The sequence below is a fragment of the Bufo gargarizans genome, chromosome 8 (genome assembly GCF_014858855.1).
Source record: "Bufo gargarizans isolate SCDJY-AF-19 chromosome 8, ASM1485885v1, whole genome shotgun sequence".
Lineage (NCBI taxonomy): Eukaryota > Metazoa > Chordata > Amphibia > Anura > Bufonidae > Bufo > Bufo gargarizans.
The window spans coordinates 116,511,704-116,529,950 of NC_058087.1; the positions used below are offsets into that span (position 1 = coordinate 116,511,704).

The window sequence follows — 18,247 nt, forward strand, 5'->3', positions numbered from 1 at the left end:
GAATTTCTCGACGACCTTAAAGGGACACTCACAGGGCCAATAAGCATATTGAGGTATATATATGGCAGTACAGGTCTTATGATGGGTATTACAGTCATCTAAGTATCCCCCCTGTCCACATTATACATACAGAAAACGGAAGTTTTATAACCTGCTCCAACGGTCTTCAATCTGCCCAAGGGGCGGCGTTTCACCTCTCTTGCGCCCAGCCAGCCTCCCCCAACTGCCGCTTTGAAGCGCCGCCCAGCTCATGAATATTCAGTTTGCTGGGCGGCTTCTGCGGTCCCCGCTCTGAAGCGCTGCGCTGAACAGTGCCCTGCGCATGCGCCGGATCTTGTGAAGTTGGAGACAGTAAGCGCAGCCCAGCGAAGTGAATATTGATGAGCTGGGCGGCGCTTACTGTACCGGACTTCACAAGATCCGGCGCATGCGCCGGGCACTGTTAAGCGCAGCGCTTCAGAGCGGGGACCGCAGAAGCCGCCCAGCAAACTGAATATTCATGAGCTGGGCGGCGCTTCAAAGCGGCAGTTGCGGGAGGCTGGCTGGGCGCAAGAGAGGTGAAACGCCGCCCCTTGGGCAGATTGAAGACCGTTGGAGCAGGTTATAAAACTTAAGTTTACTGTATGTATAATGTGGACAGGGGGGATACTTAGATGACTGTAATACCCATTATAAGACCTGTACTGCCATATATATACCTTAATATGCTTATTGGCCCTGTCAGTGTCCCTTTAAGAGTGTTTTGGCCCCCAGTAGACCTAGACGCATACCCTCACAATATGTGAAGCTGACTGTGAGCAATTTAGTCTCAAGACTTTTGAGGAGTTATAAATGTAATTTATTGAGGTGTTTGTGTTGTTTGACCATCAATACTACATCATCCTTTCCCAGTAAATCTACTGGGCATTCCTTTTCCATAAAAAAAACATCTCAGTTGTGGCTCTCAGAATGTCATTTACCTGTTGGAATGCCCATGCAGCCTACAGTACGTAGGTCACACCATCCAAACTCTACGTAATAGGCTTAACAAGCACAGATCTAATGTAAAAAAGAAATTTTTACAACATAGTATATCCCGCCATGCGACAGAACATCATGATGGGTGCTTTTCCGGGTTCAAGGTCACACCCATCGAACAGGTAAATGACAGCTGTCGTAATGCCATTCAGACCCTTCGTAAACGTGAAATGTACTGGATTTTTAAACTCGAATGTCTTAATCCAAACGGTCTGAATGAGGCTTTTGAAATACATTTTTAGGGTCACATGATTTTTGTAGAGAGAATGGATTGAGTGTATTATTGTCACTAATACCATATATTATTGATAATCAATTTTTTAACCATTAATATTGCTATTTCAATCATATTCATATATTTTTTTTTATTTTTAATTATTTATTATTTTCTATAATATATATATATATATATATATATATATATATATATATACACACACACACACACATACATACATACACACATATACACACACACACATTATATTCTCTTACTGTGTTAGCTTTTTATTAATCACTGAATCAAGTATATAGATTCTTTTATGTCATGGAAGGACGGATCTGATATCTCCCATTCTGTTTTATGGTGAATTCCTGTGGGACTAATTAATTTTTTATATATATATTTCATATTTTAAATCCATATCAAAGGTATTGCCTCTAGATTGCCCCTTTTTTGCATTCAATGTATTAATCACATTGAATTGATCATGTATACTATAGGTATATGTATAACTATGTACCTTGGATCCCATTGTCTTTGTATTTATTTATTCATTCATTCATCTTGATCCACTTGATAATGATTCTACTTTCACTATTTCTAGTTAAGTCGGGTGTTGCATCTTTTCCTCTGTAGCGCTGCCGATCACATTATGAAGGCAGCAGGGCGCAGGATTCTTCAGTATGCCGAGCCTCCTCTCATGCCGGCCTGTAAGCGTTGCGTTACCCAGCAACAAGCACTGCATCATAAGTCACATGATCGGAGCTGCGATCATATGACCCTGTGTGACGCCGTTCCTCCTCCCCAGCAATGGGCTGTATCTGGAAGCGATGTTCTGTCCTGTCAATGTTTTAAAAATACATCTATTGATTAGCCTGTAAGCCCAAAGGGCTAGTTTTTTTTATGTGTATATCTTATTGCACCGTTTTGTGTACTGATCACTGTTTCTAGTTTGGGGTTTCTCTGAGGTGACGCCCACCTCCCCCCTGACCTTGTTTGCATGTGACCATTTTTTGTGTGTATATATATCCAGCATGTCTGTCCACTCTTTATGCAATATTCTTCACCTGATGAAGGGGACCCTTTCCCTGAAACGCGTTGTGTGATTGCAATAAGTACTCTTGAAGATTCATCCTTCTCTTCATGTCATTAAAATGAACCAGGCATGGATCCCACAGGACTTCTACGTACCTTGTGCAAAATAAACATGTATACCGGCCTTAACCAGCCATACAGGAGTGCAGAATTATTAGGCAAATGAGTATTTTGACCACATCATCCTCTTTATGCATGTTGTCTTACTCCAAGCTGTATAGGCTCGAAAGCCTACTACCAATTAAGCATATTAGGTGATGTGCATCTCTGTAATGAGAAGGGGTGTGGTCTAATGACATCAACACCCTATATCAGGTGTGCATAATTATTAGGCAACTTTCTTTCCTTTGGCAAAATGGGTCAAAAGAAGGACTTGACAGGCTCAGAAAAGTAAAAAATAGTGAGATATCTTGCAGAGGGATGCAGCACTCTTAAAATTGCAAAGCTTCTGAAGCGTGATCATCGAACAATCAAGCGTTTCATTCAAAATAGTCAACAGGGTCGCAAGAAGCGTGTGGAAAAACCAAGGCGCAAAATAACTGCCCATGAACTGAGAAAAGTCAAGCGTGCAGCTGCCAAGATGCCACTTGCCACCAGTTTGGCCATATTTCAGAGCTGCAACATCACTGGAGTTCCCAAAAGCACAAGGTGTGCAATACTCAGAGACATGGCCAAGGTAAGAAAGGCTGAAAGATGACCACCACTGAACAAGACACACAAGCTGAAACGTCAAGACTGGGCCAAGAAATATCTCAAGACTGATTTTTCTAAGGTTTTATGGACTGATGAAATGAGAGTGAGTCTTGATGGGCCAGATGGATGGGCCCGTGGCTGGATTGGTAAAGGGCAGAGAGCTCCAGTCCGACTCAGACGCCAGCAAGGTGGAGGGGGAGTACTGGTTTGGGCTGGTATCATCAAAGATGAGCTTGTGGGGCCTTTTCGGGTTGAGGATGGAGTCAAGCTCAACTCCCAGTCCTACTGCCAGTTTCTGGAAGACACCTTCTTCAAGCAGTGGTACAGGAAGAAGTCTGCATCCTTCAAGAAACACATGATTTTCATGCAGGACAATGCTCCATCACACGCGTCCAAGTACTCCAAAGCGTGGCTTGCAAGAAAGGGTATAAAAGAAGAAAATCTAATGACATGGCCTCCTTGTTCACCTGATCTGAACCCCATTGAGAACCTGTGGTCCATCATCAAATGTGAGATTTACAAGGAGGGAAAACAGTACACCTCTCTGAACAGTGTCTGGGAGGCTGTGGTTGCTGCTGCACACAATGTTGATGGTGAACAGATCAAAACACTGACAGAATCCATGGATGGCAGGCTTTTGAGTGTCCTTGCAAAGAAAGGTGGCTATATTGGTCACCGATTTGTTTTTGTTTTGTTTTTGAATGTCAGAAATGTATATTTGTGAATGTTGAGATGTTATATTGGTTTCACTGGTAAAAATAAATAATTGAAATGGGTATATATTTGTTTTTTGTTAAGTTGCCCAATAATTATGCAAAAGTAATAGTCACCTGCACACACAGATATCCCCCTAAAATAGCTAAAACTAAAAACAAACTAAAAACTACTTCCAAAAATATTCAGTTTTGATATTAATGAGTTTTTTTAGGTTCATTAAGAACATGGTTGTTCAATAATAAAATTAATCCTCAAAAATACAACTTGCCTAATAATTCTGCCCTCCCTGTAGTTATACAACAGCGCAATTGCTCATTGTTGTATTTTTTATATTTCACACTCTTTTGGAGTGTGCCCTGATATAAAATAAAAATAAAAAAATGAAATCCAAAGAACAGTGTTCGCTACCTCGTCCTTCTCCACCGCCTCTTCCACCTACACCGCTACATCCACTGCCTCTTCAGTTGTAGGATGTAGTTTATTTTTTTGTAATTTGTACGTATTTTATTTTCGGTTGAAATTCACCAATTTTTGGGTGTGATATACAGTACCAGTGCTCTACTTAGTAGACAGGTAACATTTCACTAATTTAATTTGTCTGCTACATTTTCAGGTGAAATTCCAAAAAATTTTGGTTGCGATATATCACTGCTATACCTAGTAGACAGGTAACATTTCACTGATTTGTCTGTTACATATTCGGGTGAAATTTACCAATTTTTGGGTGTGATATACCCCTGCTCTACCTAATAGACAAGTAAACAAATTTCACTAATTTATCTGTTACATTCTCGGTTAAAATTCACCAATTTTTGGCTGTGATATATCCCTGATATACCTAGTAGACAGGTAAAAACATTTCACTTACATTCTTAGGTGACATTTTACAAATTTTGCCATATACAAACCCCTGCTCTGCATTGGTGACAGGGAATTAAATTAAAAAAATTATTCTTTAATTGATGTGCTCCCCCTCCTTTTATTCAATGCTTAAACTTTAACAACTTGTCCCACATTTGTGCTTCAATAATGTGTACCACTTTTTCGCTTGATCCAATTTAATTTCACAGACTTAACCTCCCTTGGATGTGGTCTCTCTTTCTCATGCTCCCTCTCCGGCGTGGAACCCGGATTCACCGCTAACCGTGATCAACATGGTAGGCTCAGAAAAGAACATTGAAAGTTGATCCAATTGGATCATCACGGGGACATGTGACATGGTGGAGCAGTATGTGTGCATACGCCTACACATACTGACTGATAGGTCTGCTCCCTTTAACTTCTGGGTCTCCAAATTTGGCACATGGCCTGAGCTTGCCCTTTACGCCTTGGGGGTGCTGGCCTGCCCTGCAGCCAGTTTATTTTCTGAACGTGTGTTTAGTACAGCTGGAGGGGGTTATCACAGGTTATATTTCCCAATGTTTTGAGGTGAACCCTAATAAAAAAATAAAAATAAAAATGTAAACCAAAAAACAGTGTAGGCTACCTCCTCCTCCTCCACTGCCGCTTCCACCTACACCACCACATCCACTGCCTCCTCAACCTCCTACTCCATATGGACCTCGTCCTAGATCAAGAATATTATTTTTTATTTTTACGTTATTTTAAGTCATTTCCCTATCCACATTTGTTTGCAAAGCACTTGCCATGCTCTTAACCACATTTTGCTGGCATTTGCAGCCCTTTCCATGACATTTTTAGAGCTATTTTAGTGCTCAAAAGTCGGGTCCCCATTGACTTGAATGGGGTTCGGGGCCAAGTTTGGGTCCCGAACTCAAACTTTTTTGTGAAGTTTGGCCGAACCAGAACATCCACTCAACTCTACAGGTGACTTGACATTGCTGCCTCATTAAAAATAATGTCTACACAGTTGTACTGCTACCTGGCTCCATTAATGTAAGAATTCCTTGTGCTTCCTGTTTTCCTCTTCCCTGCAATTCTTCTTCATCAAGCTGGCAGCTATCGAAACTAAAGCTCATAACCACATTTCCCTCAAGAGTGACGGTTGGACTAAGTTCTCTATAACAATCACCCTGGGATGGATTCATATTCTTCTTTGCAGCCTGTAAGACACATAATGATGGTGACAAAAACATACAAAATTTACTATATAATGTACTGTATAATGAAACAGAATTTCACAACTAGTCTTCATGAACACGTCATGCATTATTGAAACTTGGTTGCATATACTTAGCAAGTAACCATGGGCCCCATAGCAAAACGTCAAATGGGGTTCACTACTTCACCATGACCATAATCAGCAGCAGGTTCACAACATGAAAAGCTCATGAGTATTTTGGTACACATTGACGTTCAGCACTGGGATAATGCACTCGTGATGACACAATACAGGGATAATAATCAGTGATTTCACTTTGCAGGCATAATGCACATTGATTTTATAGCATTAGGATAATGTGCAAAAAAAAGGTCACAGTAGAAGGATAATACACAGTTATGTCCCAAAATGGAATAATAGATAGTACTTTCACAATACATGGTATTTTGATGCAGAGGAGCACCCATACATATTGTGTTTGGCCGGGGTCTGAGCATAAAAAAAGGCACCGCCCATTGATATAACCCCCTCCTACATACAATAAACCCCTCCCAACAAATACCATACAGCTGAGACTTAGGGCCCCAACATAAAGCTACTGTACTCAAATAATCTATTCTTTTTTCCCCTCTCTGTGACAGGAATCACCATCTGTTTCACAAACTTCCTAAAATGTTGCTGGCTCTGGCAGGAGCTGTTGCAGCTTCACTTCTTCCCTCCTAGTCCTAAAGGCACCAAAAGAGGACTGGAGGAAGAGCTGAACTATATTTAAGGTGTGTACAGGTGTAAGGTGCTCTACACATCATACATTATACAATAGACCACAGCAGTATACAGCCAGGAAGCTCCTCCACTCTCCTCCCTCCTCGGATAGGAGACTTAATGCCAGCACAGCCTCCAACAGCAATTGCACTTTTTGTGTTCAAATGCGTTTTTTTGTTTTTTTTTACACTTGTTGCATTAAAATAAAAGCATTACAATAATAATGCAGTCTTTACATGTATACTATGAAATTAAAAGCAAATAACACCATGGACAGAAATATTAACGCCTTTCCTGCATTGTTATATTGTTAATGTGGGGGGGGGGGGGTTCGCATAACACGTTTGTAAGGAAATTACTTTATTGAAACTGTGTTTTTAAAAGCACAGTAGACAGAAAAGCCTTTCCTGCATTGTAATATTTAGAGATGAGTGAATTTCTAAAAAATTTGATTCAGACGGTTCGCCGAATTTACCAAAAAGATTTGATTCAAATTTATTTGTGACGAATCACGTTAAAAAACAGCTATTTCCTGGCTGCTGAGAGCCTGTATAGTAGTATGAAATGCGGATGAGAAGAAATTCAGACCTTTTTCATCGGCGCTGATGCAGAGGAACTCAGGAGCAGGATGATGTAGGTACAGGTGTTCTTTATTCAAGACTGTCAACGCGTTTCTGGGGCGAACAGACCCCTTCATCAGGGCAATAAAACTTACATGTAACCATATATTTTTTGTCAATAACCAGACAGACGGTTCTACACAGGAGGCGCTGCCTCCTGTTCTTTCTTATCTCTGTATAGTAGTATAGAACACTGCATTGCAGAAACATGCATAGGGAGTCCGCTCTGCTAGTGAAACAGTAATGTGAGTCAGTATGACACACAGATGACAGACATCACTCTTAGAATCACTTCACTTATTTGGTCAGTTACGAGGCCAAAAGTGACCAAATAACTCAAGTGTAAACTCAGTCTTACAGGTCAATGTTAGTGTCAAGAATAAACGCACTCCTTTTACACCGTCTACAGCTGATTACACATAGATTTCTACAGAACCTGTTCTATTACACACTGAAACAAGTAGTGCCCCCATGACCAAGTGGTGGGGTGGCAACAGCATGAGGAGTCAACACAGTGGCCAAGTCACAAAGTGGTGAGGGTGGGAATTGCATGAGGAATCACATGAGTCGTCAACATAGTGGCCCGGTCACAGAGTGGTGAGGGTGGGAATCGCATGAGTCGTCAACACAGTGGCCCAGCCACATAGTGGTGAGGGCAGGAATCGCATGAGGAATCGCATGAGTTGTCAACACAGTGGCCCAGTCACAGAGTGGGCCATGCTGGTGTCCTCCAGCGGCTTGATGAAATATTCCCACACCACAGAGTATGGAATTTTTCCCCCACCACTCCATGCTGACTGCCTGCTACCGCTGCCTCTGTGAACCAGTGCACCGCTACTTCTTTCCGGACAGGTAGGCTCCTGCGTAGCAGGCAGTCTAGCCTGGGCACGTTTGGCTACAGATCTCACACTGCTGCCTGACTCACACGCAAGCTGTCTACTCCTGATGATGATGATGCCACCTCTTCACCCAGCTCCCACATCATTGTCAGCCACTTTCTGCACGTCACTAATGTCACCCTCACCAGTCTCAGGGCCATGTGCCTGACCGCTCGCAACACCAGCTCCCACGCGACTCTCATCATCGCTACTTGCTTGACTACTGAAGGAAGCAGCAGATCTCTCCTCACCTGTCTGTCAGACATACTGTACTATAACATTAAAGGGGTAGTCCCATCTTGCTACTTCATCCTCAATTGCTGCCAGCTAGCTGTTCACTTCCTGGTTTTCTGCTGATAAGGCTGGGTGGGCTTAGGCAGCTAGTGAAGGCCGGCCACACCTCCTTATGACATCACACTGAGAACTCAGTCCTTGTGTGCTAGTTCATGTAAGGCCTCATGCACACGACCGTTGTTTTATTCCGTGTCCGTTGTTCCGTATCTCGCAATTTTCTGCGGACCCATTGACTTTCAATGGGTCTGTTGAAAATTTGGCTAATGCACTGTTTGTCATCCACGTCCGGGATCCGTGGTTCCAGTTCGTCCAAAAAATATAACCTGTCCTATTATTTTTGTGGAAAACGGTTCACGGACCCATTCAAGTAAATGGGACCGCTAAAAAACACGGAGGCACACAAGATTGTTATCCGCGTCTGTTTTTTTCCTATCACTTGCATAGCATAGATTTTTTTTTTTTCTTTCCTTTATGTCTGGTGGGCCTCCAAAAATAAAGGAAGACACACAGAAACAAAAACGGAAACGGATCACGGAACCCCATTTTGCGGAATGGAACACAACAACGGTCGTGTGCATGAGGCCTAAAGAGTATGAGTCATCAGTCTGGCAGCCTGCAGTGTCTGTAAGGCCCCTCCCTCTGCTGGGGGAATCAGAGAGCCATGTGAAGTGAGCTCAGTGTACAGTAACACCTGGCTCTTCTGCAGTTTTACACACAAAATCTCTGTCTGATCTTTTACAAACCCATTATGTGCATCAAAAACTATAATTCCATATTATCCATTAGCTCAAAAGCTTGACCAACTCCCACCCACCAGCAGTGATGATTTTTTTCCATTCCATTTTTTCCATGGTAACCGATTGGAGCCCCAGCATTACACTGCTGGGACTCCGATCGGAACTGCCGCTGCCACCAATGATGGAGGGGGGGAAGGGAGGGGCACCATGGCAGCCAGGACTTCAGTTACCATGGCAGCCAGAACACTACTGAAGTCCTGGCTGCCATGGTGCCCCTCCCTTCCCCCCCAAAATCATTGGTGGCAGCGGCAGTTCCGAACGGTTACCATGGCAGCCAGAACGCTACTGATCGGAACTGCTGCTGCCACCAATGATTTTTGGCGGTGGGCATTGGCCACTCACCACATGAATTTGGCGATCCCTAGGCCACTGACACTTAGCCTGGTCAGGCTCCTGCCTTTAGCAGGAGGTGCAGACCTTTCCATTACACCTTGTCTCTGAATAGGCTTCACTACTGGTTTTGGCTCACAAAAAATAATAGTAATAACTGATCAAATCACTGAAGTGTGAACTCATCCTAAAGTGTGTAGTATCAGGCCACTAATTTACACTAACTCCGCAACTACTGATTGAGGCATCGAATTAAGTCTAAAAGAATTTGACCACCCTACAAATGTGTAGAGAAGTGTTCTGCTTCGGCGAACGGCGGCTAACCCTTTTCAGGTTAGGCTATTTTCACATTAGCGTTTTTTGCGGATCCGTCATGGATCTGCAAAAACACTTCCGCTACCATAATACAACCGCATGCATCTGTCATGAACAGATCTGGTTGTATTATGTCTTCTATAGCCATGAAAGCTCTGTCAGAACACCATTGAAAGTCAATGGGGGCGGATTTGTTTTCTATTGTGTCAGAGAAAACGGGTCCCCATTGACCTATTGTGTGCCAGGACAGATCTGTCTTGCTCCGCACCACATTGCGGACATAAAAACGCTGCGTTATTCTGTCCGTGATGGGAGCGCAACCAAACGAAACTGAATGCATTTTGGTGCATTCCGTTTTGCTCAGTTTTGTCCCCATTGACAATGAATGGGGACAAAACCGAAGCGTTTTATTCCACTATTGAGATCCTATGACAGATCTCAATAGCGGAATAGAAAATGTGAAAGTAGCCTTATATCTAGTGTTGAGCGAGCATGCTCAGCCAAACTGCTATTTGGCTCGAGCATCGCTATGCTCGGCACATGGCGGTACTCGGCCGAGTGTGCTCCAGAGCCATGCTCAAGTCTCCTCCCGGCACTTTTGCAGCTGCTATGCAGCTAATAAACATGCAGGTATGTACTGCCATCACTGTAATGTCGTAGCCTTGTTGGTCACTGGCATAGTGATTGGCTGGCCGATACACGTGATTGGGTGCTATATAGCAACCGATGGCACGTGTTCAGCTCATTAGTCAGGGAGAGATGCGTTTAGGAAGGGACAGATAGTGTAGGGAGTGTGATCGCAATCTATTTAGTTGAAAAAGTTTCAGAGGCCCAAAATTCCTTTTAAGGACTATTGTGTGTAAAGCCATCAATTTTCTTTTTCCATACTTTTCCATAGTTTTTCTATAGAAGGTGTCTGCAGTGACTTGTGACATCTGTGCAATACCTTCTATATGTCAGATACGATATAACAGGCTTGGTAAAACTGTAAAAAAAAAACTGATGTGCGCCCCATAGGGTAATTCTGTGAGTACAAAAGTATGTATGGAGATAACTTGCAAGGCTCACCTTATGTGGTTGTGCAAAGGTAGGCACAAAGGTCTGAACGTCTGGGTATGATGGTCTGCAGCCACGGGATCACAGGGAATCTTCTGGGTGGAGATGCCTGGAGTCCCCAAGAAGATAATTGGCACAGGAAAAAACAATTACATCCCACGGCGCAAATAACCATCAACCAGTCGCCAGTATCAGGAAGAAAATTCTGTTATTGCAGCGATACAACGCGTTTCGGGGAATCACTCCCCTTCATCAGGTACAAAGAAGCTGCACGACTATAACAGCACAAAACTGCACATATTTATACATACAAGGTACCGCCTATAGAGGGGTCACAAGGTCAAAGAGGGTGTTGCTTAGATGGATATACAGCAAATAAAATGTGTAGATCAGCAAGTCCATAAAATGGACTGCTGGTGTACACAAACTAAATATGCTCACACATTGTGAAACAGAAATTCTCAATGCTACATGCTAATTTAATAAAACCTTCACAGTCACATGACGTGACGGCGCCCACAAAGAGGGCCGGCCCTGGAGTGGAAAGTAATTGGAAACACAAAGTGCGCATCCAATGCGGCCAAAATCGCGCCTACCAATGATGTAATATTGTGATGACACTGGGTGTTCCGGACCCGCATCACATGAGCGGGGCCGGGTCACATGGGGGCCGTTGTTAAGGTTACAGAGACGCTCCGATGCAGGGGAGCTGTCTGCTGTATGAGGGCGTGTCGTGTGCTCCGGCTTCGTCACGTGATGTCGGGCCGGATAACGTGGAAGCTGTTAAGCAACAGGGACGCCAGTAGTGTTGTTGCAAAAGGAGGTGGAACTACATATGGAGAGGCAACACAGACATTTGGGTTGTCTGCATTTTGAACTACCCAATGATCTACAAAACGGAAAGGAACTGACAGTTGGCACTACTGCTTTGTTATGGTGTAACTCACGCAGTTTACTGGGTGCCAGCAAATTGTTTAGGGTTTTTGCTCTCCTAAAAGTCAAGGGCGGACGAGTTGGTAGAGATTTGCCTATAAATGGATCTTTTTTGATGATGTGCCAATGTTTGGAAAGGATGTTCCTCACATCATTGTGGTTACTACTTATAGTAGTAAGGAGGGGAGGGATCTGCAACACTGCAACAGGCTGGAAGAGGCAGTGGGGTGGCAAAAGGGAGAAGGCGGGCCACACCACATAGGCCCGTAACTGTTCCACGGAGTACCTCCTTGCGGAAATCTCCCTTGCCAAGGGGTAGCTGTTCCGCAGTATGGCGCATTTTTGAGGAAAGTGCGGACGACAAAAGAATAGTAGTTTGCAACCTGTGCAACACCAAAATGAGCCGAGACCAGAACACTAGCAACCTCACCGACACCAGCATGATCTGCCCCATGGCATCCAAGCACCGTAATAAGTGTGATGAACGCCTGGGTCCACAATCTGTGTCTGCGGGTTGCACCACTGCCTCCTCTTCCCCTATGGTATGTGCTGGCCAATCGCCTGTAGAAGATGCAGGGGAGGATGCCTCCCGCACTGCTCCTGGACCTTCTTAAGCACCATCTGTGACCACATCCACTACCCTGTCCCAGCGCAGCGTCCAAATGTCTTTACCCCAGGCATTTGAACGCAAGAGCAAATACCCAGCCACTCACCCACAGGCCATAGCACTAAATGCGCACCTTTCAAAATTACTGACCCTGGAAATATTGCCATTTAGGCTTTTGGACACTGAGGCATTCCGCAGCCTGATGTCGGCGGCCATCCTGCGGTACTCTGTCCCCAGCCACCACTATTTTTCAAGGTGTGCTGTGCCCGCCTTACACCAACATATGTCCCGAAAAGTCACACGTGCCCTGACCAACGCAGTTACTGGGAAGGTCCACTTAACCACGGACAAGTGCATTTGGCCAGGGATGCTACATTTCCCTGATGGCACACTCGGGGAACGTTGTGGAGGCCGGGAGCGAGTCGTACCCTGGGATGGCACAGGTGCTACCGATGCCGAGGATTGCGGGCACTAATTCCATCAGGGTTTCCACCAGCACCTACGTTAGTGGCTCCAACCCCCACTTCTCCTCCTCCACTTCTACCTCCAAATTATCCGCGTTCAGCACCAGTCAGCCATCAGACGGTAGCTGGAAACAGTGTAGTACTGCAGTGGGGAGTCGTTAACAGGCCGTGCTGAAGCCGATATGCTTAGGGGACAAACGGCACACCACCGCAGAGTTGTTTCAGGTGTTGGTGCTTGGCAAGCTCACACATCCCATGCCTAGCCAACGTCTTAACCGCCTCCTGACCGCCTAACGCAGATGTGCGGTCCGGAGGCGGCAGCCCTGCGCACGACGACGCATATACGCGTCATCTCGAGGGCCGGGATTTTCTGTGAACGCGCGCACACGCTCACAGGAACGGAAGGTAAGCGAGTGGATCTCCAGCCTGCCAGTGGCGATCGCTCGCTGGCAGGCTGGAGATCCGAATTTTTTAACCCCTAACAGGTATATTAGACGCTGTTTTTATAAGTGTCTAATATACCTCCTACCTGGTCCTCTGGTGGTCCCTTTTGTTAGGATCGACCACCAGAGGACTCAGGTAGGTCAGTAAAGTCGCACCAAACACTACACTACACTACACCCCCCCCCGTCACTTATTAACCCCTTATAAACCCCTGATCACCCATGATCACCCCAAATAAACTCCCTGATCACCCCCCTGTCATTGATCACCCCCCTGTCATTGATCACCCCCCTGTCATTGATCACCCCCCTGTCATTGATCACCCCCCTGTCATTGATCACCCCCCTGTCATTGATCACCCCCCTGTCATTGATCACCCCCCTGTCATTGATCACCCCCCTGTCAGGCTCCGTTCAGACGTCCGTATGATTTTTATGGATCCACGGATACATGGATTGGATCCGCAAAACGCATATGGACATCTGAATGGAGCCTTACAGGGGGGTGATCAATGACAGGCGGGTGATCACCCATATACACTCCCTGATCACCCCCTGTCATTGATCACCCCCCTGTAAGGCTCCATTCAGACGTCCGCATGTGTTTTGTGGATCCGATCCATGTATCCATGTATCCGTAAAAATCATGCGGACGTCTGAATGGAGCCTTACAGGGGGGGTGATCAGTGACAGGGGGGTGATCAGGGAGTCTATATGGGTGATCACCCCCCTGTCATTGATCACCCCCCTGTAAGGCTCCATTCAGACATTTTTTTTGGCACAAGTTAGCGGAAATTTTTTGTTTGTTTTTGTTTTTTCTTACTAAGTCTCATATTCCACTAACTTGTGTCAAAAAATAAAGTCTCACATGATCTCACCATACCCCTCACGGAATCCAAATGCGTAAACATTTTTAGACATTTATATTCCAGACTTCTTCTCACGCTTTAGGGCCCCTAAAAAGCCAGGGCAGTATAAATACCCCACATGTGACCCCATTTCGGAAAGAAGACACCCCAAGGTATTCTGTGAGGGGCATATTGAGTCCATGAAAGATTGAAATTTTTGTCCTAAGTTAGCGGAAAGTGAGACTTTGTGAGAAAAAAACAAAAGAAAATCAATATCCGCTAACTTATGCAAAAAAAATAAAAAATTCTAGGAACTCGCCATGCCCCTCATTGAATACCTTGGGGTGTCTTCTTTCCAAAGTGGGGTCACATGTGGGGTATTTATACTGCCCTGGCTTTTTAGGGGCCCGAAAGTGTGAGAAGAAGTCTGGGATCCAAATGTCTAAAAATGCCCTCCTAAAGGGAATTTGGGCCCCTTTGCGCATCTAGGCTGCAAAAAAGTGTCACACATCTGGTATCGCCGTACTCAGGAGAAGTTGGGGAATGTGTTTTGGGGTGTGATTTTACATATACCCATGCTGGGTGAAAAAAATATCTTGGTCAAATGCCAACTTTGTATAAAAAAAATGATATTTCTCTCACCCAGCATGGGTATATGTAAAATGACACCAAGACACATTGCCCAACTTCTCCTGAGTACGGCGATACCAGATGTGTGACACTTTTTTGCAGCCAAGGTGGGCAAAGGGGCACATATTCCAAAGAGCACCTTTCGGATTTCACCGGCCATTTTTTACACATTTTTATTGCAAGGTACTTCTTACACATTTGGGCCCCTAAATTGCCAGGGCAGTATAACTACGCCACAAGTGACCCCATTTTGGAAAGAAGACACCCCAAGGTATTCCGTGAGGGGCACGGAGAGTTCCTAGAATTTTTTATTTTTTGTCACAAGTTAGCGGAAAATGATATTTTTCTTTTTTTTTCTTTTTTCCTTACAAAGTCTCATATTCCACTAACTTTCGACAAAAAATAAAAAATTCTAGGAACTCGCCATGCCCCTTACGGAATACCTTGGGGTGTCTTCTTTCCAAAATGGGGTCACTTGTGGCGTAGTTATACTGCCCTGGCAATTTAGGGGCCCAAATGTGTAAGAAGTACCTTGCAATCAAAATGTGTAAAAAATGGCCGGTGAAATCCAAAAGGTGCTCTTTGGAATATGTGCCCCTTTGCGCATCTAGGCTGCAAAAAAGTGTCACACATCTGGTATCGCCGTACTCAGGAGAAGTTGGGGAATGTGTTTTGGGGTGTGATTTTACATATACCCATGCTGGGTGAAAAAAATATCTTGGTCAAATGCCAACTTTGTATAAAAAAAATGATATTTCTCTCACCCAGCATGGGTATATGTAAAATGACACCAAGACACATTGCCCAACTTCTCCTGAGTACGGCGATACCAGATGTGTGACACTTTTTTGCAGCCTAGATGCGCAAAGGGGCACATATTCCAAAGAGCACCTTTTGGATTTCACCGGCCATTTTTTACACATTTTGATTGCAAGGTACTTCTTACACATTTGGGCCCCTAAATTGCCAGGGCAGTATAACTACGCCACAAGTGACCCCATTTTGGAAAGAAGACACCCCAAGGTATTCCGTGAGGGGCATGGCGAGTTCCTAGAATTTTTTATTTTTTGTCGCAAGTTAGTGGAATATGAGAATTTGTAAGAAAAAAATAAAATAAAAAAATAATCATTTTCCGCTAACTTGTGACAAAAAATAAAAAGTTCTATGAACTCACTATGCCCATCAGCGAATACCTTAGGGTGTCTACTTTCCGAAATGGGGTCATTTGTGGGGGTTTTCTACTGTTTGGGCATTGTAGAACCTCAGGAAACATGACAGGTGCTCAGAAAGTCAGAGCTGCTTAAAAAAGCGGAAATTCACATTTTTGTACCATAGTTTGTAAACGCTATAACTTTTACCCAAACCATTTTTTTTTTTGCCCAAACATTTTTTTTTTTTATCAAAGACATGTAGAACTATAAATTTAGCGAAACATTTATATATGGATGTCGTTTTTTTTGCAAAATTTTACAGCTGAAAGTGAAAAATTTCATTTTTTTGCAAAAAAATCTTTACATTTCGATTAATAACAAAAAAAAGTAAAAATGTCAGCAGCAATAATACCACCAAATGAAAGCTCCATTAGTGAGAAGAAAAGGAGGTAAAATTCATTTGGGTGGTAAGTTGCATGACCGAGCGATAAACGGTGAAAGGAGTGTAGTGCCGAAGTGTAAAAAGTGCTCTGGTCATGAAGGGGGTTTCAGCTAGCGGGGCTGAAGTGGTTAAACTTAGTGGTTCAACGGTTTCTGAAAACCTACCCCAGTTTGCCTGAGCTACAGGTGAAGGTGCGCCGCATGTGTGCACATTTCCGCAAGTCATCAACAGCTTCAGCCAGTCTGTCAAAGCTGCAGCAGCGCTTTAAATTGCAAGCTTACTAGTTGTTGTTCGACATGAGCATGTGCTGGAACTCCACGTTCCACATGTTGGCCAGGCTTTGTGAGCAGCAGAGGGCAGTGGAATACCAGCTGCAACATGGTCGTCGCCTTTCCAGTCAGCTTCCGCTAATCAGTGGTCATGGATGTCTGATCTCTGTGCGGTTTTAAAAAAACTTTGAGGAATCAACACAGATGGTGAGCAGTGATAACGCTATTATAAGCGTAACCATCCCACTTCTGCGTCTACTCAAACGCTCGCTGCTCACAATTAAGGATGACGCTTTGCATTTGGAAGAGGTGGACATTACACAGGGTGATAGCCAGACCACCCTCCCTCCGTCTTCTCAGCACGAATTGGACGATGAAGAGGAGGAGGAGCAGGAGACGGTTGCCTCCGCTACAGAGGGTAGTACCCATGGAAGTTTAATTCCATCTCTTCGGTGTCTGTGGGCAAAAGAGGAGGAAGAGGATGAGGAGATGGACAGTCATCCTCCTGATGACGACAGTAAAGTCTTGCCTGTTTGTACTCTGGCACACATGGCTGACTTCAGGTTAGGTTGCCTTTCCTGTGAACCGTGCGTTATACGCATTATAGACAACACGGATTACTGGGTGTTCGCCATTATCGACCCCCGCTACAAAGAGAACTTCTCATCTCTCATTCCTCAGGTGGAGAGGATGAGCAAAACGGTGCAATACCAGAAGGTTCTTGTTGAAAAATTGCTCCCCAAATTTCCATCTGACAACGCTGGTGGCAGAGTCCGTACTTCCTTGGGCAACCGAGAAGGGGACACAAGGGGAGCACACAGCAGTTCCAACAGAGGCAGGGCAACACTCTCCAAGGCCTGGGACAGTTTCATGACACCCCGCCAGCACCCTAACCCTGATGCGCGGCCTGGTGTCACAAGGAGAGAAAAGTTTTGGAAGATGGTGAAGGAGTAAGTAGCAGACCGTGTCAGCATTCTCAGTGATCCCCAAGTGCCTTACAACTACTGGGTGTCCAAGCTGGACACGCGGCACGAACTGTCGCTCTACGCCTTGCAGGTGCTGGCCTGCCCTGCTGCCAAAGTTTTGTCTGAGCGTGTATTTAGTGCTGCTGGAGGCAACAGATAAGCGTATCCGCCTGTCAACTGAAAATACTGACAGGTTGACGCTTATAAAAATGAACAAGGCCTGGATTGCCCCTGACTTAGACTCCACCAGAGGAAAGCGGATGAACATAGGCACTTCAAATGTGTTGTTTAATGTAATAAATACACTGTATTCCCATGCACCCCTTTCACCACAAAAAAAAGGTATATGGTTAAATATTCCTTTTCTCATTCTCCTCCTCCTCTTCCATCATATCAACATGCTTATTCTTCGCATATAATGCTCTAACATATATGCCCTCGCATATAATTTCTTACAGGGTCAGCTCACCTACAGGCCCTCGCATTTCATTTTTTAGAGGGTCAGCTCACCTGCAGGCCCTCACATATGTTTTGCAGGGTCAGTTCACCTTCAGGCCCTCGCACATAATATTTTACAGGATCAGCTCAACTGCAGACCCCTTGCATATAATGTTTTACAGGGTCAGCTCACCTGCA

The 18,247-nt window shown here is 44.5% G+C and overlaps 1 protein-coding gene across 1 annotated transcript in view; it reads right to left on the reverse strand.

The window, feature by feature from the left end:
• Nucleotides 1-6,003, reverse strand: part of SLC29A4 (solute carrier family 29 member 4) — an 889,038-nt gene extending 883,035 nt beyond the window's left edge. The window contains exons 1-2 of the mRNA XM_044304489.1: nt 5,995-6,003; nt 5,628-5,808 (exon numbers count right to left, since the gene is read on the reverse strand). Coding sequence (XP_044160424.1) covers nt 5,628-5,808; nt 5,995-6,003 — 190 coding nt within the window. The remainder of the gene's footprint in view (nt 1-5,627; nt 5,809-5,994) is intronic.
• Between the last annotated feature and the right edge of the window lie 12,244 nt (nt 6,004-18,247).